Source organism: Salvelinus alpinus, chromosome 23, assembly GCF_045679555.1.
Source record: "Salvelinus alpinus chromosome 23, SLU_Salpinus.1, whole genome shotgun sequence".
Classification (NCBI taxonomy): domain Eukaryota; kingdom Metazoa; phylum Chordata; class Actinopteri; order Salmoniformes; family Salmonidae; genus Salvelinus; species Salvelinus alpinus.
Window position 1 is genome coordinate 45069237 of NC_092108.1, and position 23567 is coordinate 45092803.

A 23567-nucleotide genomic window follows, 5' to 3' on the forward strand; every position below is an offset into this window, starting at 1 on the left:
TTAATGTATAGGCTAGTATAGTTATTAATGGGTAATTAGCCTACAATCTGCGGGTAAACTCCGCATCACTTGCACTGCGGCATCAAACCGGGTCGAAGCTCGTCTTCGTTGGTGTGATCCATGACTTTGTCACAACCAGGAGGACAGGCGCAGATTTAACATTCAGTCACCTCTGTGACAACAAAGTTACATGACAGCAATAATGTCAATTTTTAAATGGTATTAAAATCAACAGGCTTTCATAATGTGTCATTGAAATCAATAGGCCTATTCAATACCCTCGCATCTCATCAAGGTATTAAATGGATAGGCTACATGCCTATCTAAGAGGATTGTTACATATTATTTCCGCTTAGGCTATTCAGTTGTTGCAAACATTCTCAACATTAAATGTTAATATATGAGTGAATGTAAAAAGAGAACCAAGTCGATAGAAGGTGAATTGACCCTATGCATGTTTGGATGGATTAAGCCCTCTGCTGTCTACATATAGCCCTATGCCGACAGTCTGATACCGACCTCTCAAATTCGGTCAAACAAAACATATAATCCCAAAAGCTGCTAGGGAGTTGTAGGCCTAGTGTCTTTTCTACAAGGCTCATAATGCTCTTCATGGGGGATTTCATATGTGAGATGTAGTGCTGAGAGAAAGAGGCGAAAGGGTTAACTGGGCCCAAAATCTGTATTCTCCAGCAGATGGCGTTTTGTCTTTTTTTTTAGCTCACAAAGCGATGGGTTTTGTATGGAGGTCAATGAGAGAGTCTATTTGGTCAACAAAATATTGAATGTCTTATTTGATCGTATAGAAGTGTCGTAATGCTTAGGTTGTTACGAATGTACTTATATAGGACACGTGACATACCGGCAACTTTGAGAAAAAACACTTAATATCTGAGTTGGGCCTGTTGTTCACACGCGTATCTGCCCTCTCATTGGCTAGAATGGTCCCACCTGCTCTTGCCTCCTTCCGACTGCCCTCCATTTTTAAAGAAACGTATATTCATTGTTAGAGCTGCCACTTGAGTATCTCTGTTCAATATAACGGATAATCTGTGGCTGACTGGAACAACTCACTTTCGCTTACCTTAAAAAAAAGCATATATTTTTGATACACGCGCACAAGGACAAAATGTTACAATGTAGAATATAGAATGCAACAAAAGCTGCGTGCCATCGATGGAACACTGGATTTTCTACTTTGTATCACTAGACCGGATTGTACATCACCCTTCATCACTTTTGGGTTTAGGTTCATGAGCGAATATCGCACTGAAATTCAATTGGTCAACAACTAATCGATGCAGTATTTGAACCAATCACATTTAACAACGAGCCCCAGAGCGCGTATAATTTTGGGGACAGTTATAAAATCGAGGCCAGAAATCTCACAATACCAGGCGGAGAGCCCCTATCTCACCACATCGAAAGCCACAACGCTTTGCCTCATTGAAAAGAAAGAAAGAAAGAAAGGAAATGCAGAGGGATGTAAGATGGCAGAGCTACAAATGTTGCTAGAGGAAGAAATTCCAGCCGGTAAACGAGCGCTCGTGGAAAGCTACCAAAATCTGTCGAGGGTTGCAGAATACTGTGAAAACAATTATGTACAGGTAAGGAAACTACATCGCTGATAAAATGTTGAATTATATGCGGAATTCGTCGGATTAGTAATGTTATAGAACTGTGAAACCGGGGACAGGATATGTGGCTCTGAGACCAATGACCGCTAAACATGGATATTTAACTCTTATTTAAACAGGCTTTGGCAATGCAAAAAAAAAAGCCTACCTCATCATTATATGCTGAAACTGTGGTTACAGCCGCGGACTCTATTCTCCTATAACAGCCGTGTTCGGATGGTTGCCTACTCTTATGACCATTCTAAACCAGCTATTTGATAAGCATTTACAAAGCTGCTGAAGACTATTCAAAGGGTGTGTCGTTCTCTTTGATAGGTAGGCTAGAACTGTAGCCTAGGCGATGCTATTACAATTGTAGCCAGGGCAAAACATTTTTTTATCGCTTTCCAAACCTAGGATATCGAATAGGTCAAATGGTTTGAATCGTTTCTTCATTATAGGCTCCTTATAGGCTTACTGTCTATTGGCATCGTTGGTCACCGAATGGTGTTACTAGGGCAATAATGGTCGCTCTACTGCAGTTTCCATCAATGTACTATATGCCTTTGAGAGCAGCACGGTATATCCAGCAAAGCAGTTCCCATCATTCTGTATCATGCATGTAATAAATGCGTGACTGGTCTTTCTGTTGTTGTTTTTTACCGACAGTGTGCCTAGCTTAACATTAGTTAGAAATTGGTAGGTATAGCGGTATAGCAGTGTATTGCCCCTGGATAGGTTTCTGTGCAAGCGACGTGTGTGTGGATAAACTACCATTTATCTAATGTATTGCCCGACTTGGTTGAGGCTGCCTGAATTGTTATTACCCGAAAGAGGGGACTGGATTGTCGTAGGCTACCTGTCATTCCAGATTGATATATAAAGCGTAGTCCTGTGCATTTGTTTCATCCTCCGTCTTTCACATAATTCGAATAGTTGAATTGCGCCCCAGTAGTGGTCTAATGAAACGGTGGGAGCTGTTGTCACTGTACATAATATGATAAAAATATGAAATATTTGATGTATTTCCTATTCGACAAAACTGTATGAATAAGGCTTGAAATGACTTGTATGCTTTCTAAATATAGTATAATCAAATTATAAAACGACTAACTATACGATTCCATCTTCCTTATAAACGTAAAATACCAATTTGTAGGTTTAGTGTTAGAGAAAATGTGCATGTTTTCTAAAGGTCTCTATTGATCAAAACGTCTGTCCCATCGACGTGAACGTCTCACAGCTCTAGCTTGGCTTTCTGAATTCGTTAGGAAATCGCCTTTCATATCATATTAACCGTGTCTGTCTAGGACACAGGAAGTGTTTTTTGTTTAAAATCTATGAATTATTTTAGATTAGTGGCTATAAATCGACCTCTGTATGGGGTACCGTGATGAAACCACGCTCTCCTGCTGCACTATGATGTAAAGATTACAGGCATGTGTGATGTCAGTGGCTGTGATGTAGGGTTCAGCCAGGAGTGGATCGACAGTCGGAAGAGCAAATTAAATCCTGGAAGGGACATACCAGCTTCAAGTGGTTTCAGATTTCACATCCTACATTACACTGGCTCAGGAAATGTATTGTTTCCGCCTGACCTAGGGGTATAGCTCAAGGCAAGCTATTTTTATCGACTGTGTCCAAAGATCGATTTATAAGCGAAAATGTCAGTCGGAACAGGTACCAGAACCATGCAGGTCTTTACATCTAAGAGGATTTACTAATAGCCAGGCAACGGCTCCACATCTCTATCCCTCCAATCATCTCTAACTCCTCTTCCTCCCTGCCTTTTGCTGCTGAGCCCTGACTCTCCACATCACTTCCTTCTCTTCCATTGACTTCCATTAACAGAGGGAGAGGAGAGGAGCAACAAATAGGATACAATTGTGGTCAGGAACATAATCTTTCTCTCTCCCTCTCGCACTGTCTCTCTTTCTTCCTCTCTCTTTTTCTCAACCATACACATACACATCTTCCTAATGAAGGGTTTCCATAATAAATTGTGTGATAGAGTTACACACACTCTCTCTCCTCCAATCAACTTTCTTGCCTGACAGACTAACTACAGAGTTAGCCAATGCTAGCTGATTAGTTACCGGGCAGGGACAGTTTTCAAATGAAATGCATCGGTAGAAACAGGACAAAACACGCAACTTGCTAGCTGGCTATGTAAACAAATATCGAACTCATCATATGAGCTCCAATGCACAGGCATCTACTACCCTAACAGGACAGCTAAGCTGTCTAATAATAGGAGTACTAGGCATTGTACACTGCTTTCGGAAAGTATTCAGACCCCTTGACATTTTACACATTTTGTTACGTTACAGCCTTATTCTAAAATTGATCAAATTGTTTCCCCCCTCATTAATCTACACACAATACCCCATACGGACTAAGCAAAAACAATTGTATCAATTTTAGAATAAGGCTGTAATGTAACAAAATGTGGAAAAAGTGTGTCTGAATACTTTCCAAATGCACTATATATCCTACGAATATCTGCACCTAGCAAACATAACAAACCATAACAAAAGCCCAACAGATAATCACAAATGACTCTAGCCTTAATGTCGGAAGCTATTTAACTGGTTGTCTGTATGGCTAGCTATTTAACTAGTTGTCTGTATGGCTAGCTATTTAACTGGTTGTCTGTATGGCTAGCTGGTGAAAGTGACAGTTGAGGTTGATGCTTCAGCGCAGCCCAAATTTACCGCTACACACAACTTTTCTTCCCTGACAGACTAACTAGTTAGCTAGCTAGTTATAGCAAGCCATTTCCATATGAATTACATTGGCACAAACAAGACAAAACAACCAACTAGTTATCTGACTATATACAGCTAAACACTGCAACTATTTCCAAGCGACAGAGCGCAATTATTCGAGCTCCACCGCTGATGTGCTTGCCTGTACCAAAGTTATCATGACATGACAGGACTTGCTAATCTGAGAGCTATTCCCCAACTTTCACAGCATCAAACATAGACAACACCAAACATATATCTGCTGTTTACTTATTTCACTCACCTCGACATCATCACTTTTCAAAGTGCAAAGACGTGTCCGAAACCATATCACCGACCGATATAGATACAGCCTCTTTCACAGTGAAAAGTTGTGTCCGCTTCGGCGGCGTCATTTTGAGTAATGAAGTCAAAAATACGTTGAAATGTTAAATGACAGCATACCCAACAGCCACGCGAGTACGACAACAGGTTGTTAGCAAGTTCATTTTGCGATATTGACACAGATATTATTGTTAGAAAAACATGGCCGTTTGCGGCCGCTATAGTAATTTAAAGAAAGGCCATAGACGGCCACTATGGGTCCTAAAGAGTTAATTAAAGTATAATTTTGTTAAAAGTTCTAATGTTACTGTCCCCACCACAACAAAAGAATACTTAACGGTATATTTCACTGCTATTCTATTTCACTATATATGTCCGTTAATATGTTATTAACATATCATATGTCTCATAAAAATTTTGAATTTTCTCACTACACGTAAATATGAGTGCCCCAGTAGAAATGTGTCTGCTACATTTCCTGGTTGTAAGCAAAGCACATTATCCAAAATTCATAGCAATTTCAGGACATAGTACTGCCCGGTGGAGGTGTATCCAGTTATGGGAGAAATATCAAAGGGTTTGTAGCCAGCACTTTCAGACAGAGGATTTTGAAAAGGAACTGATGGGGTTGCCATGTCGTCGAACATTGAAAGGTGATGCTGTTCCATCGATTTTCCCTTTCACTTCAAAGAGGAAGGCATCCGATCAGCCAACATCAGAGCAGCAGAAAAGAAGTCAAGCTGAGGTAACGTAGCTAACGTTACCTAGCTAACTAGCTAGAAAACTACATTTCTTTTCAGTGCCTTCAGAAAGTATTCACACCCCTTGGTTTTGTTGTGTTACAGCCTAAATTTAAAATGGAATAAATGTAGATGTTTTTTCACTGGCCTACTCTAAAATGTCAAAGTGGATTTATGTTAAAAAAACAACAACATTTTTACAAAATAATAAGAAATTAAAAGCTGAAATGTCGTAAGTTAATAAGTATTCAACCGCTTTGTTATGGCAAGCCTAAATAAGTTCAGGAGCACAAACAAATCACATAAGTTGCATGGACTCTGTGTGCAATAATAGTGTTTAACATGATTTTTGAATGACTACCTGTAATGTCTCTCATGCTGATTAGTGAAATTCCAACACAGATTCAACCACAAAGACCACAGATGTTTTCCAATGCCTCTCAAAGAAGGGCAACTATTGGTAGATGGATACAAATAAAAACACACTTGTCACCATATCAGTGCAATATTGACTCACCTGGACTCCTTCCCTTTGTTGATTGCCCCTTCTATATCTGTCTGTTTCTCAGTTTGTTCTAAAATTGATAAAATTGTCCCCCCCCCCCCCCCCCCTCATTAATATACACACAATATCCCATACGGACTAAGCAAAAATAATTGTATCAATTTTAGAATAAGGGGGGGGGGGTACTGTCACTCTGCTCCCACCCGCGCCAGGCTGCCCATCATTACGCACACTTGTCACCATATCAGTGCAATATTGACTCACCTGGACTCCTTCCCTTTGTTGATTCCCCCACCGTGTCAGCATATTGTCGTTATGTTTCCCCTGTTCAGAAGCTGTCCTTGTTTGTTTCTTGTCAGTTATTTATTAAATGTTCACTCCCTGTACTTGCTTCTCGTCTCCCAGCATCTGTCCTTACAAATGGTGAGTTTAAAACGGTTACAGAGTTTAATGGCTGTGAAAGAAGAAAACTGAGGTTGGATCAACAACATTGTAGTTACTCCACAGTACTGACCTAATTGACAGAGTTAAAAGAAGGAATTCTGTACAGAATACAAACATTCTAAAACATCCATCCTGTTTGCAACAAGGCACAAAAGTAATACTGCAAGAAATGTGGCAAAGCAATTAACTTTTTGTTCTGAATACAAAGTGTTATGTTTGGGGCAAATCCAATACAACACATTACTGAGTACCACATTTCAAGCATAGTGGTGGCTGCATCATGTTATGGGTAAAGAATAATATACATATTTTGCACAATCCAGGTGTGGAAAACTGTTCAAGAATTTACCCAGAAAGACTCACAGCTGTAATTGCTGCCAAAGGTGATTCTAACATGTATTTACTCAGGGGGTGAGAATACTTATGTAATCAAAATATATAAAAAAAAAATTTGTTGATTATATTTTTTTACACGGTAGAATTTTTCTTCCACTTTGACATCGCAGAGTATTTTGTGTAGATTGTTGACAAAAAAATGACAATTAAATCCATTTTAATTCCAATTTGTAACACAACAATATGAATACTTTATGAAGGCACTGTATCTAAACCACAATCTAGCTTGCTAGCTTTCATAATACGCTGGCTAGACACCGTTAGTTGGCTATCTAACTACCGCAGAGGCTAATGTGACTTTGTTCTATTTAGAGTCCGATCCCATCAACATCTGCATAGGCATCAAGCTCAGCACCAGGAAATAATGTAAGTCACCTTGAAAAATCTTACTCAAATCTACTAAATCTTTCAATGACTCTATGCATTAGCAAATATATTGTAGCTAGGGATTAGCATGGTCTGTATCTTGTTGTCATAGTTGGTGTGTTTACAAGTAGGTTACAACTTCTACTGTAGTTTTCTCTCTATTATGGAGGCTTAGTTGATTACTCATGCAAGGCTTGAAGTCTAAATTGGAGGAAATTAGGCATTAGTAAGGAGGGGATGGTGTGGGTGACTGACTGGGTTGGGTACTGTATGTGAAGGTTAGTATGCATGATCTATTGACATGAGGGGGGTGGCTGAGTGGATATAGTACCTTGTTTGAGCATGTGTTGATGGGGGGGGGGGGGGGAAGTAGTAAAATGTTGGCTTATCACTCACTACTGTGGGTCCTACAGACTAATCCTGCTGATAACGAGGACTTTGACACTAGCTTTAGTAGTACAGCGCCTGTAGACCCATTGGATGAAAGCTTTCAGCCTGGAATAAGCTTAAGCTCAACATCATCTGATTTAGAAACAAGCCAGGAGAGCCTAAGGTATTTATGAAAGTACACTACCCTCTTGAGAAAACAAAATCACCAATACACTAAACTGTCTACAAGACAAGTGCTCCTCAAACTTTTCAATGGCATGGGGGAGAGGGTCTGTTAGTATACTTTTCTAGCCTATTTACTCGATTGTTGGCAGTGCTTGTCTACTTAACAGCACAACTAGAGGTTGAAGCAGTGGGTGGTGAAGAAAGTGTATGAGAGGCTTGTCCACCTGGCTGTGGAGTGCAGAAAGGACCAGAAAGTTGTCTACAAGGAGCCTGACTCACAGCTCCCCAAACCCAACATCCCTGCCAACATCGCCACCTCGCCAAAGCCTGCTAAACCAGCTGCCATTAACCAACACGAGAAGAGGTTCACCAGCTGAAGAACATTCTGAAACCTGCCTGGAACATTCAACCAACACAACATCCATATTCAGTTAGACTGATGTTGTAGTATAATATAAAATGCCTATTATGCTCAGCTGCACTGTGGTATAAGATGTTGCTAGCCATTGTACATATAGTGTTTTTATATGATCTTTTTTTTTTTTTTTTACAAGTGACTAAATGATTCCAGCTGCATCAGAAAGCAATAAAGTGTTGACCTCAACTCCTGGCTCAATTCATTGTGATATTCGTGAAATGTATTTGGATAAACTAGCTTCAGTCTTACTGCTAAAACAAATTATGTAGGGAGTTGGTAAGTCATTTAAACTGAAATTTGTTGGCAAGTGAACATGCTTCAATATAACAGTAGATTCGTCTGTCAAAATAGCAAATAAGTAGACATGGCTTGTATTCAAGACAAAGTTTATTTACTCTGGAGGCCGAGGTGAGTTTACAAAGCGGTGTGCAGGAACAGTTATGACAATGTATGACATAGTGTATACAGTAAAATAAAGAATATACTAAAGCTTATAATAAATACTACAGCTCTACATAGGAAATACTTGCATATTGTGTGTTTGGTGGTGCAATGAGGTGTTCGAAGTCACTTTGATACAAGGGGAGATTGTTGTTATGGAACCTTTCACATCTCCTCTTGAGAGTCACAAACTTCTTTGTATCCAAGCGGTTTTGTCTGTGAGAGAAACACGAAAACGCTAGTGCACATTCACGGGCAATCATTGTATACTGTATGTATTCCTACTGTAGCAGCATGGTGTAGAATATGAGACATCTCGTAGACACACTTTAGCTAGCTACAACACACAGGTATAGTTACTCCAAGACTAATATGAGTCATAAAACCAAAGTCATTCCTTTACTTTCCACCATCATCAAAACATTTCTCCAGTTTTGCTCATAATGAGAGGCGCTAAGCTAGTTAGCTAGCTAGCGATAACATTAGACTACAGTACATTTTAGGTATAGTAAATACACAGCTAGCTAGCTAAACTTGTCTAGCTTGTATTGTGGTACTAGCAAGCTCTGTTATGGACGAATCAATTACCAAATTGTACTGTACTGAACAACACTGCTTTGTGTAAAAAGAGAGCTTCTTTTGCTAGCTAGCTACCGACAGCAAAACAACTTACTCGTTTGTCATTTGCCCTCCTGAGTCCTGGTCCAGCTGGTCTAGGCTGCCACCCCTGCTTGCTGGTCTCGCAATTATTTTTCTCGCTGTCTCAACTCCTCTTCAGTGTATTCCGGTTCATATAAATAGGGCTCTATATAAAAGAACATCAACAAAAACAATCGTCGTCCAGCTCTTTTTGGAAAGAGGAATCATCAGATTTTTTACTGCAGTAATTTCACAGGGTAACTGCAGTTATAGTGCAGTATAATCCAAAATACCACAATCGACTGCAGTTACTGCAATATTACTGCAGTTTCAAAACTGCAATCTTTTTTTGAAAGGGAGTGCATAGTAACATAGCTTCTGTGAACCTGTAAACTAGTACCATCCCATTTTGAAAAGCATGCCTTTGAGGGTGGGAACAAGGAAGTAGGTCTCCCGTCAGGCTGTAGTCTTCACAAAGCCAGGGATAATGAGTCAACCTAGATATCCTGCAATGTCCTTGTAGATAGGAACATTGTTGAGACAAGTCCAATGGTTCTATTGAACAAGGACAACCATATCTATTCGCTGCTAGTGTGATCGTGCAATCTGAAAAACACAAAGCCCACAATAATTGTTACAAAACATGATTCCGTTCATTTTTAGATCAGACAGCAGGCTCAATCAACCAATGACATCATTTGTCATTCCTACCATCTGGTGCCTTTTTTGGTCCTCAGGAAATATCATATTTAGTGAAAATGTGGATTGCAAAAGACTTTATATATAAAGTTGACCATAAACACACATATCAAATTTTATTGGTCGCATACACATATTTAGCAGATGTTATTGCAGGTGTAGCAAAATGCTTGTGTTCCTTGCCCCAGCAGTGCAGTAATATCTAACAATTCAGAACAATACACACAGATCTAAAAGTAAAATAATTATATAAATATTAGGACGTATCTCAAAGTACATTTTATGCTTTTTGTTTTTAGTGGTTGCAGATGTTTTTGCCATGTCACCGGGTGCTATTCATCAACTTCTATGAGAAATATAAGCCATTAAATAACAAAATATAAAACATCTTTCTTCATTATTTTATAATCCTACTTAAAATCTTTAAACAAAAATGTTTTTTTTATGATGATTGTATTTATTGTTATTGTATTTAAAATTTTCTGTGTCCTTGATTTCACTTTCTACCCTGTTTGTTTGTAGTACCCTTTTTAAACACAGCCCCTTCCCTCAATGACATCACATTCAGGAAGTGTCAATTTTTTGGGTGGGAAAACAACAGCGCAAAGCGACATAAATATAAACACTCAGTTTTACCCAGATGTATCTCCCCAGAGACCACCAAAGAAAATTCCTGATTGGATATTTTTTTCTCCTCAGTTTTCTCAGACATTGATATTTAAAAATAAATAAATAAATACAACAATTATTAGAAGGCTTTGTTGGTTCCCCACTGATATACAGTCAATTCCAAAATGACTGGCACCATTGACAAAGATGATTTTTAAAAAACGGTATCAAGTTAATATAAATACAGAGCGACAGGAAACTGCCAAAATAATGGAAACACCAACATAAAGTGTCTTAATAGGGCGTTGGTCCACCACGAGCCAGAACAGTGGCTGAAACTATATTGGAGGGATGCAACTTCATTCTTCCACAATAAATTATATCATTTGGTGTCTTGTTGATGGTGGTGGAAAAGGCTGTCTCAAGCACCACTCCAGAATATCCCATTATTGTTCAATTGGGTTGAGACCTGGTGACTGACATGTTGACCACACACATTCATGTTATTCAATCATTGCATCCACACTGCCTGGGTGCTTCAATGAGCATAAAACCTGGTTCTATTTCTGATGCTTGACACGCTGCAAGTCCCGCCTCTCCCATCTCCTCATTAGTTTTTAGGAGCATATACCCACGTGGGTGATTGATTGATGAACTGAGGTTCACACTCCAGTCCAGTTGGTGGTGGTAATGCGCCTTAAAGTTGGTTTCCAACCGCCATATAACGTCCAAAGAAGCCTGAAGGAGGAGAGATTACTAGAATCAAACTCTGTTTAACTTTTATCTGTGTATTAATTGTCGGAGTAGAGGACCTTGTTCATTTCAGGTAAAATAACAACCCAATGTTTATATCCCAGGACAAATTAGCTAGCAACAGCAAGCTACTGTAGCTAGCTAAATTGCCATGAATGTTTAATGCTTTTCGACCTGTCCCCAAATTAATTCAGTTGGTTCAGTTTGTTATGATATTTCAACCGACGTGTCCTGATCGCATCTGGTGTGGATGGACAAAATCAACATGCGAGCGATGGCGCACGTGGACGCACCCACACGCATGTGCACGCGCCCGGTGTAGTCAGCATGTGAGACGGCCATGGCACATCGTTTTCATGCTTATCAAACTATTCAGTGATTACTCATACCCTGTGGGGTCGTAGCCATGGTAGCCAAAATAATGGCCTGCCCAGCTAATACTTGACCTAAGCATGATGGGATGTTAATTGCTTAATAATTAAGTCAGGAACCACACCTGCCGTGTGGAGCACCTGCTTTCAATATACTTTGTATCCCTAATTTACTCAAGGGTTTCCATTATATTGGCAGTTACCTGTATATTGTATGCTCTAACGTTATTTTATACTAATACAATTGCTCACAATTGCAATTGCTCAGAGAAAGATTCTTGTTTAACAAGAAAAAGTCAATCTCAAAAAGATAGGGGGCAACATTTGTTTATCAATGGGTTTCAAGTCCAGAGACTGAGATGGACATTGCAAACTGTTGATTTTGTGGTCAATTAACCATTTCTTTGTGGATTTTTGATGTGTGCTTGGGGTTATTGAAGATCCACTTGAATCCAAGTTTCAGCCTCCTGGCAAAGGTAGCCAGGTTTTGATCAAAAATGTCCTGCTACTGGGTAAAGTTCATAATGCTGTTGACTTTAACAAGGGCCCCAGAACCAGTGGAAGTGTATCATATTAATGAACAAACAAACAACAAAAAAGGTGTGGGCCAGATTATGCACTCAGGAGTACCATTTTTGTTAAGGCTATGACACCGACGCTAACGGAATAGCAATTTGGAGATCTAATGGTCACCCATTGTGGGCACCAGTTATGCCATATGGTAGAATCCAGATAAATCCAACTGTGCCGTTGGATAGCTCGTCATCAGTGACATCATTGAGGAGCACTACAGGTCATGTTGCCTGCTATAACCCTTTTATAACCATATCATAAAAGAACACAATGCCCATTGATAAATGCCATAATCCGTAATGACAGGCAAACTAGCATAATAGCTTTCCCCATAGACTTCCAGTTGTTGCGCTAATGCTAGTTGGCAACTTCCTTCAAACTGCACGCAGAGACAAAGAAAATCCTTGGCAAAATCACAAACTATCCCATTAAGGAAGGAAACACACAAGCAACAGTATTTGTCACAGCTGAGCCCCCACTTTAAATCCCCCTTCACATGATATCCTACTGACTGGATGTTTCTCTCATGAGTCGTGAGTGTTTGGACTTGATGTTTGTTGTAAGGCCCTTCAAGTCTTTTTCAAGTAGTAGCAGCAGGCCTGTCTGACAAGTATCGTTAGATGATGGGGTACTAGTTCAAACGTACCAGGTCTGTATAATGTGGGTCTCCCATCATAAGGTAGGCTACCAAATACCAAGAAAAAAGACTGGTTAGTCTTGGTAAAGGAGTTGAAAATGAAGAGAAATAGAGGTTGGAGATTAGAAGAGTTGTACCAGGTTAGTATCATGTGTGTCTTCCATCAAAAGGTACCACCTACCATTAGTGATGGGGGGGGGGAAATCGCTAGTTACATATCTCAATATTATTGTGGACGATATTATACTGATTCCTTAACTCCAAGTATCAATTTGTATATATATATGTTTTGTGTTTTTGCTAGCTCGCCTTAGTTTCTGAACAGGTCGCCTGTTAACACATGAAATTAGCGGAACATTTGATGAGAAATGAACACCACAGAACAGTGAGTATTGTACATACCAATTGGGTGATTAAACTGTCAATCAACTATGCATAGAATCCCTGATACAACTATTAGTTGTTTACACAGGATATGAAGAGGAGAGGAAAGGGGGTCAAAGAGATGTTGAGTGAGATGGTTTTTTTCCTGTCAATTTCCCCTGTGCTATGGATTCAGACCAAGAAGTGTTGTGTTTCAATCTACTATGTCCCCCGGAGGAGATTTTTATATTAGAATTACTATTAACTTCAGTAGGGACTCTAGGGAGTGTTTTGTTGTGGTTTTACCTTCTTGAATACAATTACCTACCATGAGGTTGTGGCCCTACTGTACATGCCAAGGGCTGCTCCACACGTATCCAATGTTATAGAGAATGTCCTCTTTGACCCCTGGGTTACGAGGCCAATCTCCAATAGTAGTTTGCAATAACTCCCTTAGCAGCAACAGGGGTTCCAGACTGTTCTCCATTTGGGCGAGCAGTACTCCACCATAAAAACTGTTGTACTGTAGGCTGAGTAAGATCAGTGTTCAATTTGGACTGCTCTACCTATTTTGTGCCCTGGGTGTGTTGGTTAATGGAAATATCTAACGTATAAAAAAATCTTGGATCTACCAAATCCAGTTTGAGAATTTAGGTAACCCCACCACGGCCACCAAATGTACATACAATGACTGAGTGCTTCTGTTATGTTGTATATGGTTTCTAAACACTCAAGCTTTGTTGGAAATAGTATTTATACACTCGAAATGCATTCAACAGCCTAAATACAACTTGATCCCAAATGTTGCAAAAATAAAATTGGGACTGTGAAGCTTTTTTTTAGGATGTTCGTCTATGTTTAAAAGGTGTTAACACAACCTAATCCTTCTCTCTCCGCCACTAAGATGTACCACTTGTCCTCAATTACCCTGAATTAAAGGTGTGCCCCTTTGCTTTGTAGACAAACAAAGACACCAATGCAGATGAGACAGACATTCTCCCAAATTCAGTCACTCAACCCATTAATTGCGCCGACCAAGTTGCTTTCAATGATAACAAGGCTTTAGCCATGGTTCGATTTCTAACCAGTGCATAATGTAAGAGTACTTTAAGTCACACATTCATACTGTACTTTTATTCAGATGAATGGAGGAATGTGGACATACAGTATATGGAGATGTCGATCACTGATACAAGGTGCTTTCTAGATGTGTGTGTGTGTGTGTGAGGACATGCATGCGTGTGTACGTGTGCGTGCGTGTGTGTTGCCGTTGTGTATGTACAATTCGGTGCCAAGTTTGTGCTGCGATTACATTGTAAGACATAGGCTTTTTAAGTGTCTGTGTTTGTGCGGGTACAGTATGTGTTGTCAGAATCTCTTTGTCTGCACTGTGTGGACTTGCTTCGATGCATTGCGTACACTCAGGGCATTTTCTATTTACACAAATCCACTGTAACAGGGTCTGTTGTATCGAATGCAATCTTACAAATACCTTGAGCGTTTGCTCTAGTCTGCCTGGAGTGCCAGATGGGAGGGGTATCCAGTTTAGGGACTATTTTATTGGTACATTAAGCCAGGCAAGCTTAATCAAGCACCGATAAAGTATTTCAAATGAATTAAAATAGTATTTGAACCCAGGTCTGCTGTGTGTGTGGTGTGTAGTCTTCATGCACTTCATAGGCCTATACTTACAACAGAACTGTGTGTAGAGCAATGGCTGTAGGCTCAGACAGATGGCTCTTGCAGCAGGGAGGGACCCGCTTCTTAACCGATGTCCCAGCATTCCCGGAGGCTAGCGTCCCAATGTGCACCTGTCTATTCGGAAGTGGCGGTGTGAATTCCACTCTACCCAGCCAGCGTTGCTTTGCACCTTATCAGAAATGTCAAGTAACATATGGAGAAAAACCCTGTCCTCGTGTAGGCAGAGGTATTTTTAGAGCACCACCTAAGTGCTTTTATCATTGTTTTCCTATGTTGTCCCCTGGGCGAATTCGTGTTCTGTATTTGTTTTGCACAAGTTTACTTGACTCTGCCTGTGTCCTCCTACATTGTATGTCTTCTATTTCTCCTCCTTTTGTATATCTCTGTCCTTCCACATTTCCCGTTATATTTTTTATTTCGTTATTTAAAATGTAACCTTTTATTTAACTAGGCAAGTCAGTTAAGAAAAAAATATTATTTTAAATGACGGCCTACACCGGCCAAACCCAGACGACGCTGGGCCAATCGTGCGCCGCCCCTATGGGACTCCGAAACACGGCCGGTTGTGATACAGCCTGGATTCAAACCAGGGTGTCTGAAGTGACGCCTCTAGCACTGAGATGCAGAGCCTTAGACTGCTGTGCCACTCGGGAGCCCAATCCCCCAAATCTCGCTTTCTCACTTTTTAATTAAATTCAATAAAGCAACAAATACTAGCTATATGCCAAAGCAGAAGAGTTGATGATCTACAACAGTTTTCTGTTTTCCAAACCTCTACTCAAGTACCCCTTGCCAGTTTCATTTATTTTATGTATTCCAGTGCTAGCACACCTGAGGGGGTACCCAAGGAAAGGTTTGCAAAACATTGTTGTGGATCAGGTCGAAAACTCCTCTGCTTTGGCAATATGAGAAATCCCACTGTAACGGAATTGCGCTGAGAATCAGATTTCTCTTTTAAAATGTACGACAAACAAAAACTATTGATTTCAAAGTTTAACAAACCATACAACTCAATGCACATGGACTACTTATAAATATTTACACTAAACATTTTTGACAAAAACACATTTACTGGAAGATCTGTGCAGATGCAAAGTTTCCAAACAGAATTTTGGTAAAATCGCCCTTTGTTTTTTTGTGACCACGTTTCCCAAAAACTTTGCTAAATATCTGCTCTCAATTAAAGATTCAAATATGTCTGCAGAAGGAATGGGGTGGCAGCTAAGACGACACCTTGCCTTTGAAAAAATATATTTGGGTTATTGAACTACAGAAAGTGACGTGGATTTGCACCCGGTAACTAATTGCGGTAACTGAATTTCATCATGGGTCCCTGATCTGTACTACAGAAATGCATAATTATGGATATGAATGTCATTCTCTTCATGGTGATGTATCCTAAATAGGTACACAAAGGTAGAAATATGCAATATCCTCCTTTGAATATTTGGGTATTATTCTACACACTGGCTATTATTTTTATGACCTCCGCCACCAAACAAGACTAGATTTGGTGGGTCTGGACCAACCAAATCTGAACCAATCATATTTGTCTAAGTTTCACAAGTTTTAACTACTTATCAACGTCCATGGACGTCCGGTGTTTGTCGGTGCTCAGTGGGTGAGGATGTTACGGTAAATAGAAAAGAGAGGGCTCATGGCTAGGTGTCAGTAAGAGCCGAGAGAGTTGACATTAATTAGAGAGAGGGAGAGAAGGGTTAACCAGACTTTTCACACTCTTGCTTTGACCACCAGACGACAGAAAGAGAAAGAAAACAGTTATCAGCTTAACAGTATGCCAGTGGAAGGGAGGACCGTAGCAGGTGACCCAATTGTGGTTTGTAACTACTATAATTTCCCATTGTAGCCAATTCAATTTCAGAAATTTTGAGTTTGAATCACTTAATAATTCATAAACTATAAATAATTGATAGGTCTACCTTTACTTGTTACTTCTATGCACTTTCACTATCCTTCCTCGTCATGAGGGAGAGACATTAGAAAATATCTTAAAGATATGTGGGTTTTTGGTAACGGAATTTCAAGGTATAACACAATGTTTCTTAAACATACAGAAGGCAGAAGAAATTCTCCTTAACTAAATAAAGTGTTGATATTAGTTGTCAGGGACCTTTACTTTAACAGTATTATGTTTTGATATATTTATAATACCTTGGAAGACTTTTCTGGTTGATGTTTTCTAAGACCCCTTTTCCATCTGTTTAACAAGAAATCAAACATTGCTTATTCAACATTTTTTAGGATGGAAAATGGTTGAAAAATGTATAGCTTAGTTTTCATTTGACACTCAATTTGACATGGTCCTATGAGCTTTACATGTTGGTGCTCATGGGTCCTTTTACATGGAAATGACCATATACAAAAAATCTTTGTTGAATTGAATCTACAAAATGTACAGTGTAATGTTCAATGTATACAATGGTCTTTCCCCCTGCTCCAACCTATGTATGTGTCTTTCGGGGGGTTTGGGATGAAGTGGAAGTCAAATTTCCATTGGATCTTGTGTAGTCATTTTCATCTTCCTCATCTTCTAGGCCCAGGACAAGAGGAAAGCTCTGGAGGAGACTAAAGCCTACACCACCCAGTCTCTGGCGAGCGTTGCCTACCAGATCAATGCCTTAGCCAACAACGTGCTGCAGCTGCTGGACATCCAGGCCTCGCAGCTGCGCCGGATGGAGTCCTCCATCAACCACATCTCTCAGGTCAGGAGAGATAAACATTAGAGCTGGGCGTTATAGAAATAAATCCATATCGCAACAAATTTTCTGAATTTATGCTTAAAGGGACCAACTCAAAACCTACGTATGTCTACGTATGGGTTGTTTCAGTTGCATCTCTTTATATTCCCAGTATTACTTCATCAAATCTCTAGTAATCGATTCTACACACATACAATTCATCATATTTTCGTATCTTCACAGAATCCATATAGAACGTTATAAATTCTTAGGTACTCACTTCAACTAAATCCATTGGCTCAGCAATCTCCGATAAATAGAACAATGTTTATACCATTAATATGCACCACAGTTTTTTTATTATCCTTTACTAGTTTGATGGTTGTAGATATCAATTGTTCCATTAACATCACCCATAGTAGAAAACATATTTCATTTCAAACTTCACATTTCTCTAGTATAGGTTACTTATCTAAATGAACGATATCAGCAAAATGCCTGCGATAAGTGATCGGTATGGTCAGTGTTGATCATTTCCGATTTATCGTCCCAGCTTTAATACACATACACACATACATGGGCTCAGACACACATATATACATGTGCACACACACGGAAGCACATGCACACAAGAATTTCGCTACACCCGCAATAACATCTGCCAAACACGTGTATGTGACAAATAAAATTTGATTTGACATGACACACACAGACACGCATGTGAGCATGCACATACACAAGCACACAGATGGAAGCACATGACACACACACACCTCTATCAACCACGCCTCACCTGTCCAGACACACACACTTATATACACAGATACACAATCACACAAAAACCTCCACTTTCAGCCCTGGCACTCACACCATTGTGCACACGACCAAAGATACACAACAGCACTCTCTGAATACGCCACACACACTCACAGTAAGTAGAGCGTTCCTTGGGGCCATGAGTCAAGGTGGTTTTATAGGCCTCTTGTTCATTCACCAGCAAACAAAATATCTGCTCCATAACCATCTAGCTCGGTGTTTCCCAAACTCAGGCCTGGGGACCCAAAAGGGTGCACGTTTTGGTTTTTGCCCTAGCGCTACCACAGTTGATTAAAATAATCAAAGCTTGATGATTAGTTGATTATTTGAATTAGCTTACAGGACAAAAACAAAATGTGCACCCTTTGGGGTCCCCAGGCCCGAGTTTGGGAAACTTTGAGATTCTAGCTAGTAGTGCTTATTCTCTTCATATAGTCCATTAGGATTGGGCTGGAGTACAAATCTCTTAATACCTGGTGTGTGTGAAACGCCCCAGTTTTAATCACCTCTATCCTTCCTGCATGCTGTGTAATTGAGTTGAGAAGTCATAAAAGCCTGTCATAAAAGAGATGGCTATTGATCCTTGGGTAGGTTCCGTGTTTCATCCGTCCTAGTAATGGTACTGTATGGATAAGCACTGAGGTTAAATCTTCTTTGTGGAGAAATGATGAACAAGATAACTCTCTGGTCTTGGAGCTATTGTGTATCATTGCTTTTGTTTCATATTGAAGATATTTCCCAGATCCTGGTTGAAGTGATGTAGTATCCACCTTTAGTAGAGCCTGACCAGTATGGGATTTTTAGGTCCGATACCAATTTTAGGGAAGCAAAAGTCACCGATTATCTGTATATACAGTATCTAATTTATTGTTTTTTAGAGGTGGAATGAAAAACAGACCTTTTTACACAAATTGTACTCCAAACGATGAACAGATACTCTAAATTATGATTTTTTTAAACAAAATATTAAAATGTACATTATTTAAGAACATTTTATTTGTGTTTTACAGGATATCCACCAAAAAGCAACAATTTCCTCTATAAATATGCCTTTAAATACAAAACTTGTTTAGTTTGCATTCTTAGGTACAACTTAAAGATGTGTCTATCTATAACAGTGGATAAGGAGTATGCAAAAGTTTTTTGTATGCAAAAAAATAAGCATTGAAATGCAGTAACATGCCTTTCGTAATGTCAAACCTAGGTGTCAGCGTCAGCATTTGTCTTGAGTAGATTTACTACAGTGTTTATAACATTCGAAGGTCATAAAACAAACACTTTATGGCAACCTGGCAATGAGAGTACGTTATGACAAGCACAAGCTAGCTGTTCATTATGACAATGTTTTCTTACAGAAACCATATATACATTACACTGTTATTCAATGCAATATGTATTGGCTAATAATTTCAACTGCAATTGGCATGCACTGATGACTAAACACGTTTATGCAGGCAAATGCTTGCCGCACAGGTTTTAGTCTCATGTCCTAATTTAGATATCTAGCTAACATTAGCTACTTATCTCATCATGAGTGCAGGCACATGACCTGAATTATAGATCTGCGCTAACTGTCTTGCTTTTTGCAGATTGCATATTTCAGAAAACGAACAAAATAAGCCCACTATCTAACATAATTGGCCCAAACAGTAACAGTTTTCTTTTTGTATCAAGGACGAGTGTTCACTTTAGTGCCAGTCCAGTGTTAGCATATAAGTAGCACAGATTGCTAGTTAGCTAGCTAAGCTAACAATCTTGCTCTCTAGATAGCTGAGCTAACTACCTTGCTGGCTAGGTAGCCAGCTAACGTTAACTAAGTGAGATGTGATGAGGACAAGGCTGCTTGCTTGGTGAAGTGTACTTTTGATGATATACTTATTCAAATTATTTTTTTTTTTTATGAATTTTGTCTTGCTGCTTTTTGTTCTATGTTGCTCTGTCTGTATGCTACGTCTTGCTTGTCCTATGTTGCTATGTCTGTATGCTATGTCTTGTTCTATGTTGCTATTGTCTATATTGTAATTGTTTTTAATAACCTGCCCAGGGACTGCGGTTGAAAATTAGCCGGCTGGCTAAAACCGGCACTTTTACTGAAACGTTGATTAATGTGCACTGTCCCTGTAAAAATAAAATAAACTCAAACTCAAACTCAAATATGTTGGCTGAGGCAAGCTACTACTCTCTCTCACGTTGTGACCTAGGGCTGAAGGATGTTCAATGAGCAGCTGGTAGAGCTCCATCTTCATGAAACCATTGAAAATATAAATAAATTACCTCAAATGAGCAGACGTTCGTTGTTTCTTCTATGTATACAGTGCATTCGGAAAGTATTCAGACCCCTTGACTTTTTTCACATTTTGCTACATCACAGCCTTATTCTAAAATTGATTATTATTTGTGTTTTTAGCAAATGTATATACAGTGGGGAGAACAAGTATTTGATACACTGCCGATTTTGCAGGTTTTCCTACTTACAAAGCATGTAGAGGTCTGTAATTTTGTTATCATAGGTACACTTCAACTGTGAGAGACGGAATCTAAAACAAAAATCCAGAAAATCACATTGTATGATTTTTAAGTAATTAATTTGCATTTTATTGCATGACATAAGTATTTGAAAACCTACCAACCAGTAAGAATTCCGGCTCTCACAGACCTGTTAGTTTTTCTTTAAGAAGCCCTCCTGGCCTCCCGGGTGGCGCAGTGGTCTAGAGCACTGCATCGCAGTGCTAGCTGCGCCACCAGAGTCTCTGGGTTCGCGCCCAGGCTCTGTCGCAGCCGGCCGCGCCCGGGAGGTCCGTGGGGCGACGCACAATTGGCATAGCGTCGTCCGGGTTAGGGAGGGTTTGGCCGGTAGGGATATCCTTGTCTCATCGCGCTCCAGCGACTCCTGTGGGGGGCCGGGCGCAGTGCGCGCTAACCGAGGGGGGCGGGTGCACGGTGTTTCCTCCGACACATTGGTGCGGCTGGCTTCCGGGTTGGAGGCGCGCTGTGTTAAGAAGCAGTGCGGCTTGGTTGGGTTGTGCTTCGGAGGACGCATGGCTTTCGACCTTCGTCTCTCCCGAGCCCGTACGGGAGTTGTAGTGATGAGACAAGATAGTAATTACTAGCGATTGGATACCACGAAAATTGGGGAGAAAAGGGGATAAAAAAAAAAAAAATAAATAAAAAAAAAAAAAAAAAGAAGCCCTCCTGTTCTCCACTCATTACCTGTATTAACTGCACCTGTTTGAACTCGTTACCTGTATGAAAGACACCTGTCCACACACTCAATCAAACAGACTCCAACCTCTCCACAATGGCCAAGACCAGAGAGCTGTGTAAGGACATCAGGGATAAAATTGTAGACCTGCACAAGGCTGGGATGGGCTACAGGACAATAGGCAAGCAGCTTGGTGAGAAGGCAACAACTGTTGGCGCAATTATTAGAAAATGGAAGAAGTTCAAGATGACGGTCAATCACCCTCGGTCTGGGGCTCCATGCAAGATCTCACCTCGTGGGGCATCAATGATCATGAGGAAGTTGAGGGATCAGCCCAGAACTACACGGCAGGACCTGGTCAATGACCTGAAGAGAGCTGGGACCACAGTCTCAAAGAAAACCATTAGTAACACACTACGCCGTCATGGATTAAAATCCTGCAGCGCACGCAAGGTCCCCCTGCTCAAGCCAGCGCATGTCCAGGCCCGTCTGAAGTTTGCCAATGACCATCTGGATGATCCAGAGGAGGAATGGGAGGAGGTCATGTGGTCTGATGAGACAAAAATAGAGCTTTTTGGTCTAAACTCCACTCGCTGTGTTTGGAGGAAGAAGAAGGATGAGTACAACCCCAAGAACACCATCCCAACCGTGAAGCATGGAGGTGGAAACATCATTCTTTGGGGATGCTTTTCTGCAAAGGGGACAGGACGACTGCACCGTATTGAGGGGAGGATGGATGGGGCCATGTATCGCGAGATCTTGGCCAACAACCTCCTTCCCTCAGTAAGAGCATTGAAGATGGGTCGTGGCTGGGTCTTCCAGCATGACAACGACCCGAAACACACAGCCAGGGCAACTAAGGAGTGGCTCCGTAAGAAGCATCTCAAGGTCCTGGAGTGGTCTAGCCAGTCTCCAGACCTGAACCCAATAGAAAATCTTTGGAGGGAGCTGAAAGTCCGTATTGCCCAGCGACAGCCCCGAAATCTGAAGGATCTGGAGAAGGTCTGTATGGAGGAGTGGGCCAAAATCCCTGCTGCAATGTGTGCAAACCTGGTCAAGAACTACAGGAAACGTATGATCTCTGTAATTGCAAACAAAGGTTTCTGTACCAAATATTAAGTTCTGCTTCTCTGATGTATCAAATACTTATGTCATGCAATAAAATGCAAATTAATTACTTAAAAATCATACAATGTGATTTTCTGGATTTTTGTTTTAGATTCCGTCTCTCACAGTTGAAGTGTACCTATGCTAAAAATTACAGACCTCTACATGCTTTGTAAGTAGGAAAACCTGCAAAATCGGCAGTGTGTCAAATACTTGTTCTCCCCACTGTAGATGTAGAATTGCGTGACTAAGATCTCCTATGCAAGAACATCAAAATTAATGACAGATTTCTTGAATTATTTTTGATGAATTCAGACTATTTTGAGGAAGTGTGTACTGGCTACCGCGTCTTAAAATGGATTAACAAGACTATTGCTGCTTTTTTTGGTTTTCCATGCGAAGGTCTTTTATGGGAGTATGAAAGCATACTTGTTCGGATCGACTAGTCGACTTCGGCTTGGCGCCAGCTGAACTGAAGCATGCTGAGGCCTTTAGAGCGGGAGGTGAGATGAGTTGACAATCCAGGTGTTTTACAGTCTGGCTGGGACTATTAGAGCATACTAACCAATGAGGCTTTCCAGGGATTGGGAATTCCAACCCTAGCTTTGAGGGGGTTAAGGTGCAAAATGTCATAGGACACTTGGTGAGAGATGAACTCCTCTAGCAAAAATTCCTATGAACAGTTTATAGCGAAATCCCCCCCAGAGTCTTGACCAAGCGGACCAGTCTTGACCAACTAAACGGTCTGCGTTGGGGCAGCGTTGCCCATCTCTCAACTGTCATTCCAGGAATCCTTCTGTTAACAGTTGAGCATCAGATGACTTGAGACTGGTTTTTACTCATGAA

The 23567-nt window shown here is 40.4% G+C and overlaps 1 protein-coding gene across 5 annotated transcripts in view; it reads left to right on the forward strand.

Annotated features, from left to right (window-relative positions):
• Window positions 1–970: 970 nt before the first annotated feature.
• Window positions 971–23567, forward strand: part of LOC139551135 (abl interactor 1-like) — a 49190-nt gene continuing 26593 nt past the window's right edge. For all 5 annotated transcript variants that reach the window (XM_071362549.1, XM_071362552.1, XM_071362550.1 and 2 more), the window contains exons 1-2: window positions 971–1607; window positions 17453–17620. In XM_071362549.1, coding sequence (XP_071218650.1) covers window positions 1299–1607; window positions 17453–17620 — 477 coding nt within the window. In that variant the 5' untranslated portion in view covers window positions 971–1298. The remainder of the gene's footprint in view (window positions 1608–17452; window positions 17621–23567) is intronic.